At 43.9% G+C, this 27,198-nt stretch overlaps 1 protein-coding gene across 6 annotated transcripts in view; it reads right to left on the bottom strand.

Annotated features, from left to right (window-relative positions):
- PLCH1 (phospholipase C eta 1) overlaps positions 1–27,198 on the bottom strand; it is a 400,513-nt gene that overhangs the window by 139,858 nt on the left and 233,457 nt on the right. For all 6 annotated transcript variants that reach the window (XM_077488115.1, XM_077488116.1, XM_077488114.1 and 3 more), the window contains one exon: positions 20,326–20,455. In XM_077488115.1, the coding sequence (XP_077344241.1) occupies positions 20,326–20,455 (130 nt within the window). The remainder of the gene's footprint in view (positions 1–20,325; positions 20,456–27,198) is intronic.

Here is a 27,198-nt window from a genome sequence, read left to right as displayed (position 1 = left end):
TCCTATTGGGAAATCCCTGTGTGACCTCTGCTTTTCCAAAGCCTCTAGTGAGAGAGGGGGTTCGGACCAGCAACTAAGATCCCTTGTGGAAAAAGTGGTGAAAGAATCCCTCAAGGGGATCGGGGCCAATCAGACCCCTGTGCCTCAGTCAGAATCACCTCAGTCACCAGTCAGGGAGTCGCATGCTCAAGAGCTCTGGGAGTCCTCTTTAACAAGCCACCATTCAGCTGCTGCTTCAGACAGTGAATCTGAGGAAGATAGTCCCTGTGTGGGGTTTGACTTTGCCTTACTTTCCCCCTTGGTGAAGGCCATCAGAGAGGCTTTGAACTTTGAAGATGAGGTGGCTAATCCTTCCAAACAAAGGAAGTATTTCAAGCAACTTAAAAGGGAGCGTCTTAACTTTCCATTCCTGTCTGAACTTGGTGAGGTCATCACGGATGAATGGAGTAAAGTTGAGAAAAAGAATAGTATGCTCTCAAAAGTCCTAAGGTTATATCCCTTTAAGGAGGATGAGGTCAAATATCTGGAATCAGCTCCACATGTGGATGCAGTGGTGATGAGACTAGTAAAACATGTGACCCTTCCATTGGAGGATACAGTTTCATTCAAGGATGCCTTAGATAGGCGGATTGATTCCGATTTAAAGAGAGTCTACCTCACTGCTGGTATGGCATGCAAGCCAGCATTGGCTTTAGCGGCAATGTCCAAAGCCATGGAAGTCTGGACGGACGGTGTGGATGATATCCTCAGAAACATTTCGGATGAAGTCGCTAAAAACTCTCCTATCCAGGAGTTACGGCTTGCTTCGGCTTTTCTGGGGGAGGCTTCGATTGACATCATCCGCCTAGTGTCCCGGGTCATGCTTTCAGCTGTAACCGCCAAACGGGCCCTTTGGCTCCGTCCCTGGCTGGCTGATCCAGCATCTAAACAGGTGTGGTGCCGTATCCCTTTCGAGGGTTCTTCCCTTTTTGGGAATAAATTGGATAATGCCATAACCCGGGCCACTGGTGGTAAGTCGGGGTTTCTTCCTCAGGATAGACGTTTAAAAAGCCAGAGGAGATTTTTTCCTAAAAAGCAGTATCAAGAGCAGGCCAGGGAGGCCCGTAGCTATAGACCGGGTTGGGAATATTCCAGATCATGGAAATCAAGGCAGTCATCCTTCAAGAAATCCGCCAAGAGCAGTGCGACAGGAGAGAGGGAACCAACCAAATCTTTTTGAGATTGGGCCCGCTCAGATAGGCCAGGTGGGGGCTCGTCTTCTACATTTTCGGCATGTCTGGGCGGCCTCAATCCAGGACTTCTGGACCGTCAAAACGGTCTCTTCAGGCCATTCTTGGACCTTCAGCAGGTCCCCAAGACTAAAGTATGTTCCCACTTCATTTCCAGCCACAGAAGAAAAAAGGCAGATCTTGTTGGCCTACGTGAAATCTTTATTGGCTCAAGGCGCTGCCGTACCCGTGCCAGACGATCAACGAGGGAGAGGAATTTATTCTCCTCTTTTTATGGTCCAAAAGAAGAACGGTTCTTGGAGACCAGTCATAGACCTTACACATCTGAATCGTTTTATCAAGAAGGAAAGGTTCAAGATGGAAACCTTGTCAACAATACAACAGTCAGTCCAGTCAGGCGACTGGATGATTTCAATAGACCTAAAGGACGCTTACTTTCATGTCCCTGTGGCAGAAGATTTTCAGCAGTTTCTGCGATTTTCAGTAGGAAAACTACATCTCCAGTTCGTATGTCTCCCGTTCGGACTTTCAACGTCCCCCCGAGTGTTCTCAAAGGTGTTGTTGGCCGTAGTGGCTCTATTGAGAACCAAGGGAATTCGTCTTCACCACTATTTGGACGATCTTCTGCTGCTAGCCCAGGACAGAGACCGTCTGTTATTGCACAAGGGTCAGGTTATCTCCACTCTTCAAGAGTTCGGTTGGATCCTGAATCTAGAAAAGAGTCAGTTAATTCCTTCCCAGTCTCTTGTGTTCCTAGGCGCACTCTTCAACACAGTGAAGGGTACCATCTCATTACCCAAAGAGAAAGTTGTGGTAATTCGAGACAGAATTCGTCCGGGCCTCTCAGCCTCCCATCTTCCGGCTCTTCAGTGCCTGAGAATTATTGGCACCATGGTGGCCACGATTCCAATGGTGAAGTGGGCCCAATGGAAGATGAGACCGTTCCAAAAAGGGTTTCTTCACCAATGGCTAGGCAACAAGACTCAACCTATCCGGATCACATCTTCAATGAGAATCTCTCTGCTCTGGTGGCTTCGGAAGGAGAACCTATTCAATTGTCATTCCATTCTCCCCATCTCATGGGTAACAATAACTTCGGATGCCAGCAACAGGGGCTGGGGCGCCCACTGTTTGACAGAAGTAGCACAAGGCACCTGGGACTTTCCTTCCAGGAGGATGGTGTCGAATATTCTAGAATTGAGGGCAGCCTTCCAGGCGCTCCTAGCCTTTCGTCATCTGGTCTCAGGAACCTCGGTCCTACTCAGACTAGACAACACAACAGCAGTGGCATATATAAGGAGACAAGGAGGTACTCGGAGTCTGTCCCTTCTTCAGGAGGTAGAGCCAATCATGTCTTGGGCTCAGAAGAACCTGGTCAACATTACAGCAACTTATGTTCCAGGAACGCAGAACGTCCAAGCGGATTTTCTGTCTCGGGTCAGTCTGGACAACAACGAATGGTCCCTTCACGAAGAAGTTTTCAGGTGGATTCTAACGTTGTGGTTCTCCCCAGAGGTCGACCTATTTGCCTCCCCTTGCAACAAGAAACTGGCAAGGTATTATTCCAGGTTTCGGGATCCTCAGGCCTACGGAGTGGATGCTCTGACGGATCGATGGTGGTTCAACAAAGCTTACGCCTTTCCTCCAACTCCTATTATTCTACAGTTCCTGCGGAGACTCAAAACAGAAGCAGTAGAGGTGATAGCTGTAATACCTTATTGGCCCAACAGGCCATGGTTTCCGCTTCTAATGCTCCTCAGTGTCAGAGATCCGATTCCCTTACCTCTCAGACCCGATCTTCTATCCCAGGGCTTGAAGCTCCATCCCTGCCCGGCCCATCTATGTCTGAGGGTCTGGTTTTTGAGAGGGGAAGGTTAGAGGCTCTGGGTTGTCCAAAGGAGGCCATTCCTACTCTCATGAGTGCAAGGAGGAAAAGTATCAACCAGGTGTATGAGAGGATTTGGTCTAGATTCACAAGTCACTTGTCTTCCAGGTCTTGCTCCAGTGGTAATTTGATGGTTCAGGATGTTCTGGGTTTCTTACAGTCCGGACTAGACATTCCCCTATCTGTCAGCGCTCTTCGTGTGCAAGTCTCGGCAATTTCGGCCTTTTCTGGAGTATCCTGGGCTAAACATCCCTTGGTTCAGCAATTTTTTTAAAGGAGCAATTAGACTTAGACCACAGAGGAAACCTAGGTTCCCCAAGTGGGATTTACTGCTAGTTCTCGACTTCTTCTCTCATCTGGACAGAACACTTTCAGTCAAAGAATTGTCCCTAATGACATCTTTTTTGGTAGCCATATCCTCAGCAAAAAGAGTCTCTGAGATTCAGTCTTTAGGATCAAAGGAACCTTTCCTCACATTCTTCCCTGACAGAGTGGTCCTAGTGCCAATGCTGGGTTCGAACCCAAAGGTTACCTCAGTCTTTCACGAAAATCAGGACATTACCCTTCCTACCTTTAATTCTGCTGGGAGTCAGGATCTTCATCCTCTCGACATGGGAGTTATCCTGAAACGATACCTGGAGGCGACAGCTTCTTTCCGGCAATCAGATTATCTTTTTGTTCTTTTTCATGGTAAAAGCAAAGGCCTTAGGGCTTCGGTCAGATCCATCTCCACGTGGGTGGTTCAGGCGATCCAGTGGGCTTATAATGAGAAGGGCTTGGCTCCTCCTGAGGCGGTTACGGCACATTCCACGAGAAGTCTCTCTACTTCTTGGGCAGCTTCACGTCATGTGGCTCCTGAGGTTATCTGCAAGGCTGCCTCTTGGTCATCCATTCATACATTTATGGCTCACTATTGTGTTGAACCTGCCAGTTTATCTTCTGTTGATTTTGGTTTAAAGGTGCTGTCGGTGGACAGTGTTAAATAAATTTTTGTTCAGCATTTTTTGCCCACCCGAGTGTGTTTGGCGAGTTATTTCCCACACGTTGCTGCCATGGAGTCTGTCAGGAAAACGGAAAATTCCTATCAAAATACTTACCGTAATTTTCCTTTCCTGATGGACTCCATGGCAGCAGGAGTTCCCTCCCAAAATGGCTGGAGTAGGCTAGTTATCGAACACGGCCATGGGCAGGGAGCAAAGATTTATGGGAGTAGTGTCCTATAGGGTAGTGGAGGCGGGACTTAACCCACACGTTGCTGCCATGGAGTCCATCAGGAAAGGAAAATTACGGTATGTATTTTGATAGGAATTTTCAGTTTTTCCATCCATCTGAGGATTGAATCGGGTGACGACGGACTCTATGGTCCGTCCTCATCCGATTCCCCATAGGGGAGAGCAGCACTCTGACAGGTCCGTCCCTGCACAGTGTGCAGAGATGGACCTGTCATCTTCCTGCTCATCGGGGATCAACGGAGCGATCCCCCGCTGAGCAGAGCGGGCGCCGTATATGGACACGTCCGTGTGAAGGAGCCCTTACAAAGTTTTAAAAGGCGCATATTATGGGTTACTAAACCTGGAGCACACAGAATCTGGTGCAGCTGTGAATAGTATCCAATCAGCTTCTAAAGTCAGCTTGTTCGCTTAAGCTTTGACAAATCTAAATGCTCTGTTTTAGTAAGTTGCTCACCCCTTCCACAGTCTTGTTTGCAAAGACAAGTACTCACTCATGTGCATTAGAAACTGGTTGTTCAAAATGACATAATTTTGGTTAATATTGTAATGAAAAGCAAAACATTTCAGTATTAGCACTCATAGCCACAGGTACCTTCTGTAGGACCGTGCATTTAATATATCAATGGAACAGTAAATATTAAAGCAGTCCGTACATTGATCTTTTTTTTTTTTCATTCAACCATCAGTCCCTTCCACTGTGGTATCGTATTCTGACAGCGGGGCATCTTCACCAATGTCAGAATATAATGATCAATGTTGCAGACTATAGCCAGCGGCACTGATCATTTAGAAAAACCCAACAGGCCGGTTGTACACAAATCAATTGATAGATTGACTTGTGTACAACCAGCCTGCCCCTACATGGATTGAAATTCGTCTGGTCCCTGCTGCACATCCTGGCCAGCTTAAAGTAGGACTATAGGCATTTTGGATAGAGTAACGGAAAGCTATAACCCCTGTCAGATTTTATTTTCACCATCTGTGTCCAATTACGGAGATTTCTGTTAACTTCCTGCCCCATGGCAAACAGGAAGTGGGAGAAAATCCCTGTAAATTAAGGACATCCCATGGGGACCCCCAAGTCTCCAGAACTAGTGTCTCCATTGGAAGATTTCCTCTCTATTACTTTTCTGGGGACAACCCAAAATTTGGGATTTTCTTTTACTTTCACTTTTAATGATAATGATAAGCAGGACAGACGGAGAGGGTGAATCGCCCTAATAGAGACACATACATAAATAAAAACTGACAGGTGTTCTTATCCCTCTTTTCTCCCTCCAAATCTAAAAAAAAATGAAGTTTTGCCTTCATTTATACTTTAAGTAGATCAGTACAGACAAAAGTAGTATACAACATTTGTTAATGTTAGTGGAGAGTGTAGACGTTATATCTGAGACAATCCTGCAAGCTTTTATTAAATGAAGGATTCAGCTCCCAGCTTGACAGCATAACCTATGAATTGCCTTTGATTTACTACAGGCAGAGTAAAGTCATTTTTCACACACGATATGTAGCTCATTGACACTTTGATAATTTGTTATCTGGATTTAAAGCCAGGGTGACATATATTCATGTCCGCGTTTTACTTTTTTTAATGCATTTTTAACAAGTGACCATTGATTGGGGACATGGCTTGGATGAATCGAGCTAAGGCTGCTTTTACCCACTAACCACTTGGGCTGGATGAGGTGTGCGATGGCCGGGCTATCTCTTGCTATTTCTATAGCGTTCTTTACAATCGTTGTAGTGCATTCACACACATTTTTATATACTCCACTGGGCATCAATAAAAAAAATGCAAGGAAAAACAGACATGCCTTATTTTCAAACCACCATTTTTTTTCCGGCCTCTTAACGCCCCTGCCTCATAAACATTGGGTGTTATTTACTAATGGAAAATCCACTTTGCACTGCAAGTGCACTTGAAAGTGCACTGAAACTGCACTTGGAAGTAAAATCACTGTAGATCTGAGGGAGACATGTGAGGAAAATAAAAAACAGCATTTTAGCTTGCACATGATTGAATAATAAAATCAGCAGAGCTTCCACTCATTTCAGATCTACCCCTTAGATTTACAGTGACTGCACTTCCAAGTGCACTTGCAGTGCAAAGTGGATTTGCCTTTCGTAAATAACCCCCATAGAACACATAGGTTAACATGCAGGGGCATTTATAATAAAACACCAGACACCCCTATGAGGCTGCTTTTACCTGCTAACCAGTTGGGCTGGGTGAGGTGTGCGGTGGCTGGGCTATCTCTTCCTATTTCTATACCATTTAAACAAGCATTGTAGCGCATTCACGCACTTTTTTATATTTTCCACTGGGCATCAATGAAAATCAAAGGAAAAACGGGCATGCTTCGTTTTTCAAACCTCCAACACACACTGCAATAATCTAAACACCTTGTTGGGGAAATTTTAAACATAGGCTACAGGCCTGGCACTGGTTATAGTCTATATCAGCCTTTCTCAATCTTTTCAACACAGAGGAACCCTTGAAACAGTTCCCTGGTCTTGGGGAACCCCTGCTAAAAATTAGAAATCTGCAACTCATGATACATTAGTGTGATGATCAGTGAGAGGAATGGTCCTTACACTTGTGGTCATTGGGAAGAATTACCCCCTTACAGATAGCTAAAAAGATCAATGGTGTCTATGGGAACTTATCTGAGAGGCAGGAATTTCCCAATGCTGAAGGAACCCCTGGCAACCTCTGGAGGAACCATAGGGCCCCACGAAACCCTGGTTGAGAATCACTGGTCTATATACTGCTGGATATCAGAAACATCCAAGAATAACCAGAGCCCATGTATACACAACCCCTGTAAAATGTACATCTTCATATAGGCATTTTGGAATGAACAACAGGTCCTGCCCTAATTTAAGGTTTGCATACAGTGTGCTACCTGGTTCAATATCCCTGAAGCATGCAGAAGAACATTTAGAAAGGAATACTGAGAACAATATAGGGTAGAGTTCAGTGCAATTTACCAACAACTCATGAACATCATGGGCTACACAACACTATTGAAGTGACACTATTATCTATCTATTCTAGTATGTATTCCTAACTCAAATAGTTGCTTCTATTGCTCTCAGACTCCTCCAAATCTCTAAATTCCCTTTTTTATGCAGTTTCCAACTTCCTATTAGAAGGTGGCTATGTTCATTCTCCACGGTCTCACTGTGTGTTGGAACTTAGCCACCCACTCTTGCTCACTAGTTCATTCTTGAGAGAGACTATGGACCATGGATTATGGAATTTGCAGTGTACATGACCACAACTAACATGCTCTTTACAAACGAATGAAAGTGAGCAGGAAAATGAGAGGAGCTCATGCAGGATGTTACAATGCAGTGTTGCCAACTGTCAGTATTTTTACTGGCAGCCAGTAAAAAACTGTCACTTTTCTCCTGCCAGTAAATTCAGGGAAAAGGTTGCAGGGGATATCTTTCATAGTGTTAAACTGTTTATTAACCACTTGCTTACTGGGCACTTAAACCCCCCTCCTGCCCAGACCAATTTTCAGCTTTCAGCGCTGATGCACTTTGAATGACAATTGCGTGGTCATACAACACCGTACCCAAATGAAATTTTTATCATTTTTTTCCCACAAAATCCATTTTGAGTGCTGGGTTCAGGATTACTTAGTATTTCTGAAATGTATTTTATATTTACTTACTATATCAAAAATAAAATAATAAATATGTTTTTTGCCCTAATATCTACCATACTTGTTTGTAGCCTAAATATTGACATTTGCACTTAAACCTGTAATTTTGTAACTTTTGGAAATGCCAGTAAAAATGTGACAGTAAATTGTGGATGTTGTGTCAGTAAATTTTAGTTTGGTAGGTTGGCAACATTGTTACAATGAGGCCGAAAAACACAGTAAGAAACAACTTCATGAAAAGTAGAATATATGGTCACTAAGTAGGGGACATGTATGCATTATATTTGGAGAATAAGGAAATTGTTTAGTGTCACTTAAAAGCATAGAATCTTACATAAAGTAAAGTAAACCTGTCACAAAACACACAAAGTGCATTTTAAACTCTGTGTATGTAGAAAAATGCATTAATAGTGGTTTCCTTCAGTGAAACCACGTGTCAAAATGTCCAGCAAATCCATATATAAAGACAACTTGAGTGTACTTGTAAAAACCAAGCTTTGCCCGGCCCTCTTCCAACTTTCAAACTTCCCTATTGGTCAAGTGAGGCTCCCAATCAAAGAAAGAACCAATAGAGATTTCCAGCAGTAGGAGGGGTAGGAAATGTTAAAGTCTGTATAACAAGTTTAAGGCTGGATTCACATCTATGCATTTTTTGTGCTTTTTGCATATTGCAGATTTGTACTACAGTCCATTTATAATGGTTTCCTATGGAAACATTTTGTAGTGCAAATCTAAAAAATTCAAAAAGCACTAAAAATGCATAGGTGTGAATCCAGCCTAAGGTAACACCTACATACAGCTGTAAGAAAAAGTATTTGAATCCCTTGATTCTAGTTTTCTGCAGTAATTTGCCATTGCGTCACAACAAACACAACAATAGAAAACACAAAGTGCTTAAGCTGGTCACACACATATAATTCCAATTTCTCATGTCTCTTTTTAAACACACCCATTAAACATTCACAGTGCTGAAGAAAAAAGTATGTGAACAACTAATTACTTCAGTGAAAGTTAAATGGAGTCGGTAGTTTACACACCTGGCGTCCAATTAATAAAATTAGTTTGGAGGTGTGGATTAGAGCTACTTTGATTGATAAAATACACAAACATTTTAAGACTGCTGCCGCGTACACACGATCAAACAATCGGGTGGAAAAGTCCGGCAAACTCAAGTCCGCCGGACAATCCCCCCATGTGTAGCCTCCGGCATACTTTTTTGACCCGAAAGTACGGCGGGCATAGAAAGTAGTTTTGCACTCCAATCTTCCCGCCGGACTCGCATTTCGGCGGACAATCCGGCCGTGGGTATGCCAGTCCGCCATACTTTTGACATAAACTGACTTTTCCCGCCCGGAGAAAAGTCCGCTCATTTCGAGTGGGTCTCCAGGTAGGCCGGGCCCGCGAAGGAGACGTCGCTGGCCCTGCCACCTGGTATGGACTTAAAGGGGAACCCCAACGCTGAAAAAATCGCCATGGGGGTTCCCCCCAGGTCCACATCAGTCCCTTGTCCGAGCACGCTACCCTGCCGGCCAGAAAAGGGGGGGACGAGCAAGCGCCCCCCTCCTGAGCCATACCAGGCCGTGTGCCCTCAACATGGGGGGTGCCTCGGGGAAGGGGGGCGCGTGCCCCCCCCACCCCAAAGCACCTTGTCCCCATGTTGATAAGGAGAAGGGCCTCTTCCTGACAACCCTGGACGTTGGTTGTCGGGGTCTGCGAGCGGGGGGCTTATCGGAATAAGGGAGCCCCCTTTAATAAGAGGGCCCTGGATACCGGCCCCCACCCTATGTGAATGAGTATGGGGTACAATGTACCCTTACCCATTCACCTGTGAAAAAAAGTACAAAAAAAACACAACACAGGGTAAAAATAGTTTATTGCACAGCTCCGGGGGTCTTCCGTCTTCGGGGGTCTTCTCGCCGGACTCCTCCGCTATCTTCTGCTAGCTCTTTTGCTAGTGGAGGAGCCCGGCTTTCTTCCTCGCCGTCGGCCTCTTCTTCCGACTTCAGGGGTCTTGTCCCCCTCTTCGGGGGGCTTGCCCCCCTCTTCGGTTCTTCTGCCGGGCCACCGCGCCTTCTTATAGCTCTTTTACAGGCGGTGGCCCTGTCTTCTGTCGCCGCTGCCGTTCGGCGAGAAGACCCCCGAAGACGGAAGACCCCCGGAGCTGTGCAATAAACTATTTTTACCCTGTGTTGTGTTTTTTTTGTACTTTTTTTCACAGGTGAATGGGTAGGGGTACATTGTACCCCATACTCATTCACATATGGTGGGGGGCCGGTATCCGGGGGCCCCCTTATTAAAGGGGGCTCCCGGATTCCGATAAGCAGACCCCGACAACCAATGCCCAGGGTTGTCGGGAAGAGGCCCTTGTCCTCATCAACATGGGGACAAGGTGCTTTGGGGTGGGGGGGCCGCGCGGCCCCCCCTTCCCCAAGGCACCCCCCATGTTGAGGGCACACGGCCTGGTACGGCTCAGGAGGGGGGGCCGCTCGCTCGACCCCCCCTTTCCTGGCCGGCCGGGTAGCGTGCTCGGACAAGGGTCTGATGTGGACCTGGGGGAAAAAAAATCGGCGTGGGGGTTCCCCTTTAAGTCCATACCAGGTGGCAGGGCCAGCGACGCCTCCTTCGCGGGCCCCGCCTACCTGGAGACCCGCTCGAAATGAGTGGACTTTTCTCCGCGTGTGTGGGCGAGTCCGTTCATTTCAAAAGTAGGGCGGATAGTACGGCGGACTTAGTACGCCGTATTAGTCCGCTGAAAAAGTGCCGTGTGTGGGCAAGTAGCCCGTTCGGAAAGTCGGACGGACAGTCTGGCGGGAAGTCCGCCAGATTAAGTCCGTCGGATAGTCCGCTACGTGTGTACGCGGCATAAGAAGCATCAGCTGATAAGAACCATGCCTTGCAAAAAGGAGCTCTCTGAACACATACCATCAAGATGCATAAGGCTGGAAAGGGATACAAATCAATCTCAAAGTGTTTAGGCATCCATCAGTTGACAGATAAATTGTTTTTAAATGGAGACAGTTTAGTACTGTGGCTACGCTTCCTAGAAGTTGGTGCCCAGCCAAGATGATTCCCCGGGCACAACACAGAATCCTCAATGATATAAAGAAAAACCCACGAGTAAAGCCCCTTTCACACTGGGGTGGTGGGCACGTCAGCGGTAAAGCACCGCTATTTTTAGCAGCGCTTTACTGTCAATTTCATGGCGCTATTTGGCTGCTAGCGGGGAGCCTTTACCCCTGCTAGCGGCCGCAAAAGGGTTAAAACAACCTGCAAGGCGCTCCTGCAGCAGCACTTTGCCAGTGGTATAGCCGCACTGTCCCACTGATTTCAATAGGCAGGAGCGGTGGAGGAGCGGTATACACACCACTCCTTTACCGCTCCAAAGATGCTGCTAGCAGGACTTTTTTTTACCATCCTGCCAGCTCACCGCTCCAGTGTGAAAGTCTATGAGTCTACCATACGCAAGTCTTTGAACAGGCAGGTTGTCCATGGCAGAGCACCATGGAGAAAGCTGCGGATCTAAAAAAAAAAACATTGCTGCACGGCTGAAGTTTGCCAAAGAACACCTTGGAAAAACAATGGTACTGGGAAATTGTTTTGTGGACTGATGAAACTAAAGTTGAATTGTTCGGGAAGAATACTCAGCACAGCTTACCAACCTCAAAACATCATTCCAACAGTGAAGTATGGTGGAGGGAACATCATGATATGGACTTTCTTCACTGCCTCAGGGTCTGGACCACTTGCCATCATCAAGGGAAAAATTACTTCCCAAGTTTACCAACATATCCTACAAGATAATGTCAGAGTGGCTGTCTGCCAGCTGAAACTCAGTAGAAAGTTGGGTGATTCAGCAGGACAATGACTCTAAGCATCAAAGTAAATCCACCACAGACTGGCTTCAGAAAAAGAAAATGTGCCTTCTGAAGTGGCCCACTCAGAGCCCAGACCTTAACCCCATCGAGATGCTGAGAAATGTCCTCAAGAGAGCCATTCACACTAGACATCATACAAATGTGTCTGAGCTGAAGCAGTTTTGTAAAGAAAAATTATGAAAATTTCCTCCTGAACATTGTTCAACCAGCTATTAACTCCAAGGGTTCACTTACTTTTTCTACTATTACTGTGCTTGTTTAATCACTTCAATTCCAAGAAATTACACCCCCTTCCTGACCAGGCCAATTTGCAGCTTTCAGCGCTGTCGCACTTTGAATGACAATTGCGATGTCATGCTACACTGTACCCAAACTTTTTATCATTTTGTTCCCACAAATAGAGCTTTCTTTTGGTGGTATTTGATTACTGCTGGGGTTTTAATTTTTTGCACAACAAATAAAAAAAGACCGAACATTTTGAATAAAAAAAAAAAGGTTTTCTTTGTTTATGTTATAAAATTTTGTGAATAAGTACGTTTTCTCCTTCACTGACGGGCACTGATAAGGCTGCACTGGTGGGCACTGATGGGCGGCACTGATGGGCACTAATAGGTGGCACTGGTATGCACTACTGATGGGCACTCATAGGCAGCACTGATGGGCAGTGAAAGGCTGCACTGATGGGTACTTATGGGTGGCACTGATAGATGGCCCTTATGGGTATCACTGATAAGGAGACATCTGGCAGGCATTAGTAATGGGCACTGACTGGCACCATTTGTGGGCACCGATTGGCATATTTTGGGTACTGTGTGGCATCTCTGGTGGTCATGGTGGCATACCTGGTCATACATCCATGGTGGCCATCCCTGGTGGTCCTGGTGGCCCAGTGTGGGCTTCCGCAGAGCTCTCCTCTACTCACCTCTGTCAGATAAACGGCTTTTCCTGTTTGCACTGTGATCAGCCATGACTGGACACGGCTGATCGTGTGGTAAAGAGCCTCTGTCAGAGGCTCTTTACCAAGATCGATGTAGCGGTGTGTCAGACTGACAGGCCGCACCACCGATCGCTAGTAGTCATTCTGAAATACGTCATATGACGTCCAGTCAGGAAAACTTAACCACCACCCGGCTGTCATTTTGTTATAGGTGGTTAATGGGTGTGTTCAATAAAGACAAAATAAATAGAATTGTTTGAGCGTTGTCAGCTTAAGCACATTGTGTTTGTCTATTGTTCTGACTGAGATGAGGATCATATCACATTTTATGGCAAATTACTGCAGAAAACCAGTTAATTCCAAGGGGTTCCCATACTTTTTCTTGCCACTGTATTTTAATCATTAGCTTAGTTTGACTCAAAGTTTGTGACAGGTTTACCCTAAAGTGTAGGTGCACCTCTGGGGCAGTTATCCTTCATTGAAGCTTCCTCTTCTTCCATGCTATTATTATACTCACCTGTCCCTGATCCCACAAGATATCATTGACAAGGCCACAGAGTCTTTTGTCAAAATTTTCCAGGCTGAGCCCATGCAAGTGCTGTTTTTTATTCATTCCTATAGAGAGTTTATACTGCATGCTCTGGTGGAGTAGGAAGTCTCCATAGGATTGGATGGACATTGCAGAAAACACATGCAGTCCCAGTTCAGAAGAGTGTGACAAGCAGAAAAATCTCACTGGATAGATGAATATAAGAAAACTTGCAAGGGATCTGGGTGCAGCGAAAGCTTCAACATACCTGTAACTACACCAAAGGTATAGTGACACTTTTCAGGTTACTTATTAAAGAAGTTGAGTATATTCACTCAAACAAAATGTGAAAATGTATTTTATCTATCCAATCATGTGAAAGGCTAATTCCTGTTTGTTTCATCTGAACATGATTGGATAATCAAAGTGAATGTTCACTCCTTTTTGAGTAAACATTCCCAACTCCTTTAGGCTGGATTCACACCTATGAATTTTTTTGTGCTTTTTGCAGATTTTCAGTACAATCCATTTAACATGGTTTCCTATGGAACACGTTCTGTAGTGCAAATCTGCAAAATGCAAAAAGCACTATAAATGCATAGGTGTGAATCCAGCCTTAGTAAGTCAGCTTCTTTAATCTTATCATTACACATGTTTTCTTTCTTTTTTCAACTTCCTTGGAAACCAAGTATATATAGCCCTTGACCCTGTTCAAATCCATCTCTTTGTTTCTAAGCAGCATGGTCAGACATGCTTTCTACATGGATTGGCCGATCCACAGACCAGCACTGCTATTCACAAAAAAAAAATCACACTGCGATGCTGTCCATCAGGGCTCCTTTGAGGCCAGATTCACATATGTGCGAATTGGATGGGGGTAATAGATCGCCCAGGGCTGCGTCTCCCTGTAATGCATCTGTGGCTGCCTGTACACACACAGGGCAGACTTTACACAGAGCAAAAGCCCTGAATGGTCCATTACTATTATGAATGATCAAGCAGCACTGATTAGTGACAGATAATTCAGCTTAGAAGGGGCGGGGCTCTGTGCTGACTGTACCTCCCCCAAAGCCCGCCATTTAGGCTTCAAAAGTGGGTGGAGCTACGGCTAGAATATAGAGGTGTGTTTTGAGGACAACGGGCACATTGCTCAGAATGGGACCAAATACCATGTGCACTTGGTTCCCTGGGGCATTAAAGTGGAACTTCACTCTTCCAATCAACATTGATTATTTTGAATCCTCATGATGCTAGCATTAGTAAATAGATAGGAAAGTATATCATATGTACCATATTTATCGGCGTATAAAACACACTTTTTTCCCCTTAAAATCAGGGGAAAAGCGGGGGTGCCAAAAGCCGCCAAGAACAACTGAGTACGGCCGAAAATAGGTGGGAAGGGCCGAAAATAGCCGAGAATGGCCGAGTGTGGCCAAAAATACCCGAAAGCCAACTGAGAGCGGCCGAGAACTAACGAGCACTGCCGATATACACAGGACATCCACTCTGTATCTCGGCAGCACCATTTTTAAAATTGCAAAGACACTGACAAGCCTGCAAATAGCTGGCAAGGCTGCAAATGACTGACAAGGCTGCAATGCAAGCCTGCAAATGACACTGACAAGGCTGCATCGATGGGCATTTAAATGATAGTTTTTTTTCTTAAATTTCCCCCCTAAAAGTTTTTTTCTTTTAAATTCCCTCCTAAAAGTTTTTTTCTTTAACCACTTCCCGACCAACGCACGACGATGTACGTCGACAGAATGGCACGGGCAGGCATATTGGCGTACAGGTACGTCCAATATTCAATGCCGCCCTGCCATCGGGAGCGCGCCGGCGGCGGCGCGCTCCCGCGCTGGTCGGGACCCCCGTGAGTCCGGTCGCGGGACTCTATCGCCGCGGGCATCCCCGCGATCGTCTCACGGAGCGGCCGAATGGAGGAAATGCCGTGTAAACAGCATTTCTCCATTCTGCCTAGCAACTAGTGACGCTGATCTCTGCTCCATGTGATTGGAGCAGAGATCAGTGTTCACTAAATGAAAGCCCAACCCCCCCACAGTTAGTAACACACCCCTAGGAACACTTAACCCCTACACTGCCACCCCCTGGTTAACCCCTTCACTGCCAGTGTCATTTACACAGGAATCACTGCATTTATATAGCAGTGATTACTGTATAAATGACAATGGTCCCAAAAATGTGTCAAAAATGTCCGATGGGTCCCCCACAATGTCGCAGTCACAATAAAAATCGCAGATCGCCGCCATTACTAGTAAAAAAAAAAAAATTATTAATAAAAATGCTATAAAACTATCCCCATTTTGTAAACGCTGTAACTTTTGCGCAAACCAATCAATAATCGCTTATTGCGTTTTTTTTTTACCAAAAATATGTAGAAGAATACGTATCAGACTAAACAGAGGGAAAAAAATTTTTTTTTATATATTTTTGGGGGATATTTATTATAACAAAAAGTAAAAAATAATGCGTTTTTTTCAAAATTGTCGCTCTATTTTTGTTTATAACGCAAAAAATTAAAACCACAGGGGTGATCAAATACCACCAAAAGAAAGCTCTATTTGTGGGAAAAAAAAGGACGTCAATTTTGTTTGGGAGCCACGTCGCACGACCGCGCAATTGTCGGTTAAAGCGACGCAGTGCTGAATCGCAAAAAGTAGTCTGGTCTTTGACCAGCAAAATGGTCTGATCTGCAAGTGGTTAAATTCCCTCCTAAACTTGGGGTGCGTGTTATACGCCCATAAATACAGTACTTGTTTTAAACTTTTTTTTAACATATCGTCAAATACTTTCTGGTTTCTTGCCTAGGAAAATAATGTCACATATCCCAGGAGTCTTTAGGAGGGGAGGAGAGGAGAAGGGATTTTCTCAGATAAGCACACTCTCCTGAATGCATGCTTGAGCTAAGGGCAGATGGATTCCAGTGTTAAATTAATATATTACTTTACTTACTATAGATTTCCATGGCCAAAAATGCTATGGAGTTGTTTTTCAAAGAGATTTCTCAACAAAATAAAGCATGGAGACATGGATAGATGGGTGAGCTCACTGGAAGATCCACTTTAACCAATTTCCTACCGCACTATAGCCAAAAGAAAGCTACAGCGCAGTCTTCCAGTTCTGAGAGGGCTTCTATTGATATCCTTCCAGAATCTTGACCCCGTGTGCCTCCAGGGTGTGCTCTCTTTGTAGTTCAGATAGTTGATCTAAGAACTAGGTAAAGGGCCAATCATAGTGGCCCTTTACCATGTGATCACTTGTGTCCAATCACAGCTGATCCCATGTAAACAAATGCCAATTATCAGCATTTCCTTTACTCAGCACTGTCACTGAGGAAACAAAAGCCAATAACCGTCTTTCTTGTGACGGCAGACATTTACACTGGTATCATCAGCGCCCCGATTATCAGTGCAGCCCCCTCAGTGCCAATCAGTGCAGCATATCAGTTCATCTGTAGGGACGTTCTTAGAAAACATGAGGCCCCGTACAGCCTACCTGATGGGGCCCCTTTCAGCCACGCCCTGTCCCCGCCCCTGACCCAGGCTCATAACAAAATACAGGTGTTTTCATATGCATACGGGGCCAACGTGTGTGTTCACAATTGCGTGTAACAAGTGCACAAAGGAGCGGGGGCTGTTTCAATTTATTTTTAATTAAATTTTATTAAAAATTTGAAAAAAATGACACTGTATCTTTACTTTTTGTTTTCTTTCACAAGGGATACCATCCCTTGTGATAGCATAGGTCATAACAGATTCTCTTTATGGAGAGATCTGAGGTCTTTTAGACCCCATATCTGTCCTTTGGCCTCCAAAGCATCTGATCAAACAAGATTGGGTTCATCAGTTGCTTCTTCAAGCCGGTACTGGTGTGTTTACATCAGACTGAAACCAGAAACAACAAAATGCTTCCGGTTTCTGACGTCACACAGTTGGAGGGACAACATCTATCCCTCTGACGGTGTACCAGGAACTAAATGCTGCTAGTCGCATTGATTAGACCCCTTTTTACTGCCTGTAAAAGTAATCCAGGGGCTTCATAGTGACTAGGATTACTTTTACTTTGTGCAGAATCACTGGAGCTAAAAAATTATATCTCGATCATTGCTACAGTGATGACTGAGATATCACCCTTCCAATCCAGTGTACTGGTACGTCGCTGTACAGGAAGCGGTTAAAGGGGATTGTTTTGGGGGTGGTAAAAATGCAGACCACAACACATGCTTACAGCTCCCAAACTGAATTGTAAAGGCTCCTACACAAGATCGGATTGTTGGCCAACAGGGAGCACAGTAAGTGAGTGCCCTATCATACTGTTGTGTCCCATGGCTGTTTGCCGACTTTGTTAACTTATGGCTGTGCTGTATGTAACAGGCTGTAACACAGCACAGCCATAACAAAGTCAGCGCCCTCAGCAGCCACGATAAAGCCCTTGCTTACTGTGCTCCCTGTGATGATTATTGTATTGCTGATGATAACCTACTGTGCTGTGAGTTAAATACAGTAAAAGGACACAGTGAGGATTATATGCTCTATTCTCCACTCATTGTGTCCATTGCAGCCACACTCTCCCTTATTTGTTCCCAGTCCGTCGCTTGCCTCCTCGCATCTGGGCACCTGAGAACTGGAGGCGATTGTTGGGCACCGGGCAGAGAATCATAGTATCACTCTGCCAGCTGGGAATAATTAAGTAGCAGTGCGGCATGATGTACATACGCCCCGAAAATGAAGAAATTGTCCCTCCTCTGCACTCCCCTAGGCCCCTCTGTTGACCTGATGGGGCCCATGAAAACTGTAGAACTCTGCTCCATAAACAAGTAGGAGCGGGGTAGAAGTTTAGCAAACTCAATTTTTTTTATTTAATGCAGGAATGAACTGCAATGCTGCCCAGCCTCACTGTGCAGCTGTTGGGGCTGGGTCCAGTACAACAGGGACGGTTGTACTGCCCTATCAGCGGCCCTGCTCATTGGTGCAGAATATCAATGCCCGTCAGTGCTGCCTAATCAGTGCAAGCTTATCAGTGCCCATCAGTGCAGCCTCATCCGCACACATCAGTAAAGAAGAAAAATTACTTATTTGCAGATTTTATAACAGAAAAGAAAAAGTTTTTTTTTCTTCACAATTGTCTGCCTTTTTTCATTTGTTTAGCCAAAAAAGAAAAAACCCAGTGATGATTAAATGCCACCAAAAGAAAGTCCTACATGAATATTTCATTCTGTTCAAAACACTATGCATATATACAATAAAAAATGGGATCCCTGGTTTGAACATAGCAACGAGTTTTTCAACCCTGAATAATGTCCACATATATATCTAGTCTTTAAAACTTTAGCTGCTTACATATATAAAGTCAGTGTAACTCCCCAAAAATAATTAAAAACATAAATAAATACTCAAAAGTATAAAAGAACTCACCCTTTTTTCCTTTTTTTTTTTTTTTACTGTCAATGAAGGTTATTTATACCACATATGTATGTTATATGCTCAAATGTATATTGAACTCTCTGTGATTTGTTTTATACTACTGTACTATATATTTTGTGCCACCTTTTGTACCAAATAAAAAAGTTTGTAAACAAAAAAAAAGAAAGTCCTATATGTCTCCAAAAAGGTATATCATTTTAAATTGGGTGCATTGTTTCATGAACGTGCAAAGTGCGACAGCACTGAAAGCTGAAAATTTACCTGGGCATGAAAGGGTGAAAGTGCCCGGTATTGAAGTGGTTAAATAAATAAAAAAGTCAAGTGATTACTTTGTGCCAACACCAGTGTCATTACCAAATTTCACATGCCTAAAGTGGTTTTAAACTGAAAAGGTTTTTTGCTTTAATGCATGCTCAGCATTAAGGTAAAAAATACACCCCACTACCTGTTCTATCCCCCCCATCCCTACACACTTACCTCAGTCCTATCAACGGTCGAGCACTGTCCCGACTGCAGTGCCGCTCCCCTCACTTCCTCGTCTCACAGGAGAAAAAGAGAGCAGTGGGAGTCATAGGCCATAACTTCTCTGAGGAGGCAGTGGGGGCATGAATTATCAGTATTGCTTGTGTCTATGGACGCACACAGCCCCGATTGGGAGCGTGTGTGAAGGGGTGCCCCCATAGCACAGGCATTTGGAGGAAAGAGGAGCAAACAGTGCCAGCAGGGGACTGCCAAAGAGAAGGTAAGGGCCCATTTTAAGGTACTGTAGTTTGGCGCCATTCCACAGACATACATAATTTTAGAGTGTTAAATTTTAGGTATCTTTTTACTCTGTGTGTCATCTTCTATATTTTACCAAAAATTGGGTATTGTATTGCGTTTTTATTCAAACTAGAATGTCTTAATGTTTTTTTTCCCCAATAAATTTGCATTTGAGAAACCGCTGTGCAAATACCGTTCAACACGCTATACCCAATTTATTCTCTATGGCCTCTGCTAAAAAAAAAAATATGTATGTATATATATATATATATATATATATATATATGTTTGGGGGTTCTACGTAATTTTCTAGCAAAAAAAATGTTTTTTTACACGTAGGACAGAATTGGCCTGGGCGGTAAGTGGTTAATATCACTTTAAAAACTGATGGTTATTAATTTCTACAGCTAAAGAGTCCTGTGATTATACCTAAAAAAATATTTAACAACCTAATTAGAAAAGTAGCACTTAGCCATAATGAGTAGTATCATAAAGAGGTCTGAGGTGATGGCTGACATTAGTTTGCATGGAGGATTACCCACGAGGGGACTAGGAGTAAAATCACACATTTCAGGCACAGTCATTAAATCAGCTGTAACAATATTCATGATTTTATGTATACACTGACTGGAAAATTGCATGACCTCTTCACAATGGCCACATGGTTTTCAGCAGTAAGTGGCCTACTTATTGTTATAAACAAGGAGGGAAAAAATAGACTAAGAAAAAATAAAAATAAATAAAATAAAATAACTAACCTGGAACATCTGTCTGACTTTCCTGCGAGGCAAATTCACATTAAGCTTATGCATGAGCTGGTAGATCTCTTCTATGTTCAGCAAGCCATCCCCGTTCTTGTCAGCTTCTTCAAACGTCTGTTTCACCCATGTATAGATCCATTAAGGAAGTGCTGAAACCCATAAATGTGCCCAAGAATTGTACTTATTTAACACAAAAAGCTATTTATAATCATTATTTCTGTGAACTTTTCTATTCCACAGGCATGCAGTTGGAGTGGTACCTTCATAATTCACCTTATATAACCAAAATGCGCAACCTACATTTAACAGCACTATTGTTCATACTTGGATATTGACTTTTTGTCAAAGTCAGCAAATTTCCTCCCCCTTAGACTGCCTAAATATACAAAGAACAGTGACACTGTACTGTCACTCGGAGGGCAGAGGTGAAGGCCTAATTCTCTACAATGTTAGAGGCAAGATTATGGCACCAATGGGGGAATAACTGAGTCTCTGGAGAGAGGCTGGAGTAAAGATTTGTTTTTAAGTTGCACATTTCATATTTGGCAGCAATCACTGTAAACATTGGCAAAGGAAAGGATTGCCATCACACAACAATCATATCAGAATAACTACTTAAAGAGGAAGTAAACCCTGATGGGTTTACTTCCTCTTTTTTTCCCTGCAAAGGTAAAGCATAATGGACTACTATGCATCGCATAGTAGCTCATTATGTGTCACTTACCTGACACAGGAGCCAGCGAAGTCGCCGCTGTCCCCTGTAGTCCGCCGCATCCATGTTGCTTGTGGCGTCTCGCAGCTCCGACGAATCACAGCGGCGCAACCGCGATGACGTCACTCCCGCGCATGCGCACGGGAGTCGCGCCTCGCAGCTCCGCCGCTGTCATACGGCGAAGCCGCGATGACGTCACTCCCGCGCATGCGCACGGGAGTCGACAAATTTGGCAAATCCATTCTTGGATTTGCCGCATTTAGTGCACCTGCGCGCCGCTGTCTACGGCGCATGCGCCGTAGACAGCGGTGCCCATTTTCGGGCAAATATCTCCTAAACCATATAGGTTTAGGAGATATTGCTTGGACCTACAGGTAAGCCTTAATCTAGGCTTACCTATAGGTCCAAGTTGTTTGGAAGGGTTTACTTCCTCTTTAAGGAAGACTAAAGAAAATTGATTTTTCAGACTATTATTTCTGCAAGCTACTGCATAACTATGAACAGAAGATCTCTATGACAAAAACAGTTCATAGTTTAAAGAGACCCTGTAGTCAGACTATTCATTTCAACAACAATTTCCCCAGAAGATTATCTGTACAGTAAAATATGGATGTTATTTACCTGTAAAAGCCTCCCTGTGTAGGCATGAGAAAGCCCTGCTGGATGCCACCATCTTTTATGTCACGTAAACAGCCCCAGCAGAAGTGCTAAATACGAAGCCACTGTGCCACCCCTATGAGGGTTCTATCTTCTACTTTCTCACCCTACACAATGGTTGAGTTTTCCTGTTTCCTTTCATAATAGGTCTATGATTCTGCCAGCTTTCTAAAACACGGCATTGCCTATGTGCATGATATCTTTCTACCGGCAATGAAACACGGTGAGACAATGAACAAGGGGGATAAAGGAAGACTTTATAATGCAGTCTATGAACAAAAATGAGTCACAGACAAGGCAACGGCAAGCTGGTCTAGGACCTGATCACAACCTGTTCATTCTCAGTTGCTCTTCCTTTCAAAACTCTTTAGCTTGCTCCTATACTGTGCAAAAATCCAGTTAAAATGATAGCCTGTTTGTATAATTTAATGGTCTCTGTTGCACTTTACTGGAAGGCAAGATGCTTGTTTCAGATCAGAGAAAGTTTCAAAAAAACTATCGGGTGTTCTTCATTTCATTTCTCAGCAGAAGCATAAAACCCTACATTTAAGTACTTTTATAGCATAATGTGTCCTAAAGGATCGGGCTTCAATCTTTTGTAGCACTTGCTAAAAAGCTACAGGATGCATTTCATTCGAATATTATCATATACAAGGTGCTACTAAATGTATTCTAAGCTGTTCCCCAAGTAACATTTCCTGTCATCTTCAGTGTTATGTGGAAAAATTAGAAGGTCTCCAGCAAAGTCTCATGAATGTTTAATTAACGATGCCTCTTCCACTGAATTAATAGCACTTATGAGTCCACTGGGAGATTTAAAAAATGCTTGGAATGCAAATCTTAACAAACATGTTAAAATACATTCTGATGGATTTTATCTGTGTCAAAAAGAAGATGCTGGGTTCATTCTGGTTTATCTTTTGTACTGCTGTAATTTTAGTAAAGACTGCATTTTTCTCATTAGCAGACAACTATATGCTGTAAAATTAAGTATATACTGGCTAATTATCCTCCTCTATAAAGCAAAATGCAAATTGCAAAGCATGCTAAGGTGTAGCAACCAAAATTTATCTTTAGATAATCCATGCTATATATATTGTACAGTAATGCGTTTGTTATTTAATACTGTTGCTTGCACTGCAGATGATGCTGCCCATGCCAAATATTTTGTCATTTTGAGTATCTCCTGCAGAACTGAGTGAAGAAATCTACCATTAAGCTGAAAACATTCCCTATTTTTATGAAGGGAACTAATTCTTATTAAAATCAAAGCAAACAATTCCTTTACCAATGAATGTAACCCATTGGTACCTCTAACCATCTTCCATTACCACTTGTGTATAAAGAACTCACTAAAACATGGCTGTCACAGAATGGGCAGAGGTGACTTTGACATGCAGAATGTGCATTACAGACAGGCTTCAGCTTTTCAATGTATTGAAAGAAGCAATATGGTGGCACCCAAGGGAGAATAACTGGGTCTAGAAGAATCTGTTGGATTACGTACATCTGCCAGTTCCAGATATCTCTGTATTAACTGGAAAAAGAGGGCTAATAGCAAACAATTGCAACCAGAAATGAATGCCCTGCATTTATCAGGGTTACCTGCTAAAGCAATAGACAGTCTAGCTGTTCTATGAATCTTTATATGCATATAGTATACGGATAATGCCATCTACAGCTGGGGGGATCCCATCAGTTAGTAATTAATAGCCAGAAAAGTCATTAGACTACACAGGGAGGTGCCTGGCTACATCTATTTGTCCTTGCTGTATCAGCCATTGTATCAGTAAGGGGTTTCTTCAGGTGCTTTACTTTGGTATTCATCCAAAATAAAGATAAAAATTGGTTGGTTGGTTGGTTTATTATGTGTGTGTTTGTAGATATGAATGATTTGTGTTGATGAGGTCTGCTGATAAGACAGTTTGTATTCTGTGCATGTATAGACTACTGGGCATTTGCAGCAGTAATGTTGGCTTTGCGCAGCAGTAGTACATTTGGTCACCTCTTGGATTCACAATATTAAAGTGTTACTAAACCCAGGACCCTGCAATACTTTTATTAGCAGTATATAGCAGTCTTGTGACTTCTATCAGTGTCAGATTGAGCACTGGTTAAAGCTTGTAGGAGGAGATTTCATTCTGCTCTGACTGTCCTATGAGGCAGCAAGACCCCTTACTTTCTGTTTGGACAGTGCTGATTGGCCCTTTGCTAATCATTTGCACCCTCCCAAGAAAAAAAAACTCTCTTGCAATACACACCAAACTGAGCATGAGCAGAGTGCCTCCAAGGCTCTGTTCTATCAGGAGATGGATTGGGGACAGTAAAAGGGGAGGATTGGAGAAGACAGAATCAAACAGCCTTTTCACACAATGTGGAAAATTAGCCCTTTAGTTTCCACAGCGAGTATAACAAGCATGCTTCACTACATATACAGACTCTATTTTACTGTTGTGGGTTTAGTAACACTAAAATATAATGAAGGATATTTGCAGCTATACAATTCATAGCAGTTCTATTCAAATACATCTACAATATATTTAGGTATTTATTCAATAAAATAGCCATTTTATAGGGCAACATCACTGAGGGAAGGGAACATAAAAACTGCTTATGATTAGTATTTAGTTGTTTTTCTTTTATTTATCCATCAAACAAACTTAAAGATGGTGCCCATTTACTATTGTAATTTGGATTGCGTAAGGCAGCAGTATTTGGAAATAGATTCCTGAATACAATAAAGGCAATAGCAACATAAAATGAAAAGTTTGATGCTTTAGAATGTAATTCAGTCTCCACCCCTCTGTGTATCTGCTGTCCCTGTATTACACTTGATCTGCACAATAGAAGCCATCTTCCACCCTATCTCCCTCAGCCTATTCCTCTGTGGCTCTTGTCAAGTTTTGCTGCCAGCTGGAACAGCTATGGGCTCAGTGCATACAGCAGGCTTCCAGCTGTTCATTTTATTCTCACTCAAACAGATCTAGAGAAATTATGTGAGTTTATAATTAGAGCTGAGTGAATCAATCTGCCGAGTTTGAGAGTCAACCCACATCGCCCCGATCTGCACACAAAAAAGATCCACATAGGAAACAAAGTTATGGTAACTGCAATAGTTTCTACCGAATAAAAAAAAAAAAAAAAAGATAAAACATGAAAATATGGGAAATGGATTGCATTTCTACTTGTTAACTTACAAGGATGTCTCAGAAAAGTATAATAAGGATGTCAACTTAAAAAAAAAAAAAGCTTTAGATTTTTTCTAAAAAAGCTGAAAAGAGCTCCCCAAGCCAAAGCATTCAGCTATCAGACTATAGAAAAGAGCAGTAGCTTAGACTTGCAGTCCTTGGAGATGCTCTTTTTGGCACATCACATCTCCTGCCTGGAGACCCATTCTTTTCACAGGATTTCCAGGTCAGACAGATGTGATACTAAGGGCTCTTTCACACATGCGGACCATTCAGGTCCGCCTTTCAGCTTTTTAGGTGGACCTGAACGGACACTCCATGCACGTCTATGGAGCGATGGATGTCAGCGGTGACATGTCTGCTGACATCCGATCCTACTTACCATCTGTCTGGTGGATCAGATCAGATGAAAAACAGACAGTTGGTGCGTTTTCATCCGAGCCCTCATGGAGGAGAGCGGGGCTCTGACAGGTCCATCCCTGCACAGTAAGCAGAGACGGACCTGTCATCCGCTGGCTCAGCAGGGATCAATGGAGCGATCTCTGCTGAGCAAGTTAAGTATGTCAAAACAGACAGCCCCATGTGAAAGGGGCCTGATTTACTTAAACTGGAAAATCCAAAATCTGGTTCAGCTGTGCATGGTAGCCAATCAGCTTTTAAATTAGCTTAGACAAAAAAAAAAACCTGGAGGCTGATTGCCTTCTATGCAGAGCTGCACCAAATTTTGCACTCTCCAGTTTTAGTAAATCAACCCCTAAAAGTTATAGCACCTTCAAGTACTACCGCACAGATCTTCAGCCAGATTCGCAGAAGTCCACAAGGTAGCCTTTTAGGCTGGGTTCACACTGCTGCGGGGGGAGATCCGGATGTGATTCGCACCGCAAATCACATCCGATCTCCGTAGCGATGCGAGTTCAGCCATACAGATAGTATGGCTGAATTCGCAGCGCTCCCGCAGCAAACTCGCACGGGACCCTTTTTTTGGTCCGCAACAGAATCGGATCGCATGGTGGTTCACACCATGCGATCCGATTCCTGTGCGAGTCGGCAGATCGCACTGCGATATGCGGACGGATCTGGGGGTGTCATTAACATAACATTGACACTCCCAGCCGTCCGCATAGGGCAGTGTGAACTGCCGGCGGGAGGTGTGCGATGCGGGAAAACGCCGCGGATTTGCGGCGTTCCCGCATCGCAGCGGTGTGAACCCGGCCTTAAAGTGATTGTCATTAGGTGTGGTACCTGGTTAGGTGACAGGTCTATGAATTAAGGTGAAAAACCTTCTGTGGTGCAGCTGCCCCCGAGCCCCCTTTTTTCTATATCTGAACCCGATCGTTCCAGTGATGAGCAAGAGCCCAGCAACTCCAGCCGCTGTCTCGGGTCCTCATTGGATAAATTGATAGAAGCAGGAGCCATTGGCTCCTGCTGCTGTCAATCACATGTAGTGACATGGGAGCCGGGGCGGGGCCGACTCCTGCTATCTGTGTCAATGGACGCAGCAGCAGGACTCCGGAGCGTGCCTGCACAAGTGCCCCCCATGGAATTCGGCTCTCCGTGGGGGCACTCGATGAGGAGGAGGAGCCAGGAGCGCCGCCGGGGAATCCCATAAGAGGAGGCCACTCTGTGAAAAACCCTTTCACAGAGCAGGTAAGTATAACATGTTTGTTATTTATATATTTTTACCCGTCAGTTACACAGGGGGTATTTAATGTATTAAGTCACCAGGATTTAAACTGCTTTTACACTGTATAGTATAGGTGCAATTTGCAATAGACATTAAACTTGTGCATCAAACTATAGAATATATTAAGGAATTAAGGATCTATTGCTTTAGTTTACTGTAGGGTTTTATTATAAGTACATTGGGGGGGGGGAGTACCTTAATAAAACACAGAGGAAAGGAATTTAGGATAAGACAAAAATCTCATTTTATTAATGGCACATTTAGGGACATTGGGTGAGGTCATTCTGAGACACTGGGACATCCAAAAACATGTGAAATTAGGAGGGGACAACACAGAAGGCAAAATGCTAACAGGTCCACAAATGAAAACAGGCTAACAGAGCTGCCTGAAGAACTTTAAGACCAAAGCTGGCATCAAATAAGGCCTGAACATCCACCTACTAAAACCTCATGAACATATGAACTGAATACCAAGTGGCAGCCGTTCAATTCCATACCTCCCAACCATCCCTGATTTGCTGGGACCATCCCAGAAAATGGTCCCCGTCCCAGAGTCCCAACAAATCAGGGCTGAGTCCTGGAATGTCCGCGGCATGTGCAGGTTGTCTTGGTTCACACACGCCGCAAGC

Source organism: Lithobates pipiens, unplaced genomic scaffold, assembly GCF_037356315.1.
Source record: "Lithobates pipiens isolate NorthernLeopardFrog02 unplaced genomic scaffold, aLitPip1_a1.2 Scaffold_18, whole genome shotgun sequence".
Lineage (NCBI taxonomy): Eukaryota > Metazoa > Chordata > Amphibia > Anura > Ranidae > Lithobates > Lithobates pipiens.
The sequence above is the reverse complement of the archived record's forward strand: the minus strand, read 5'-3'. Positions and strand labels throughout refer to the sequence as shown.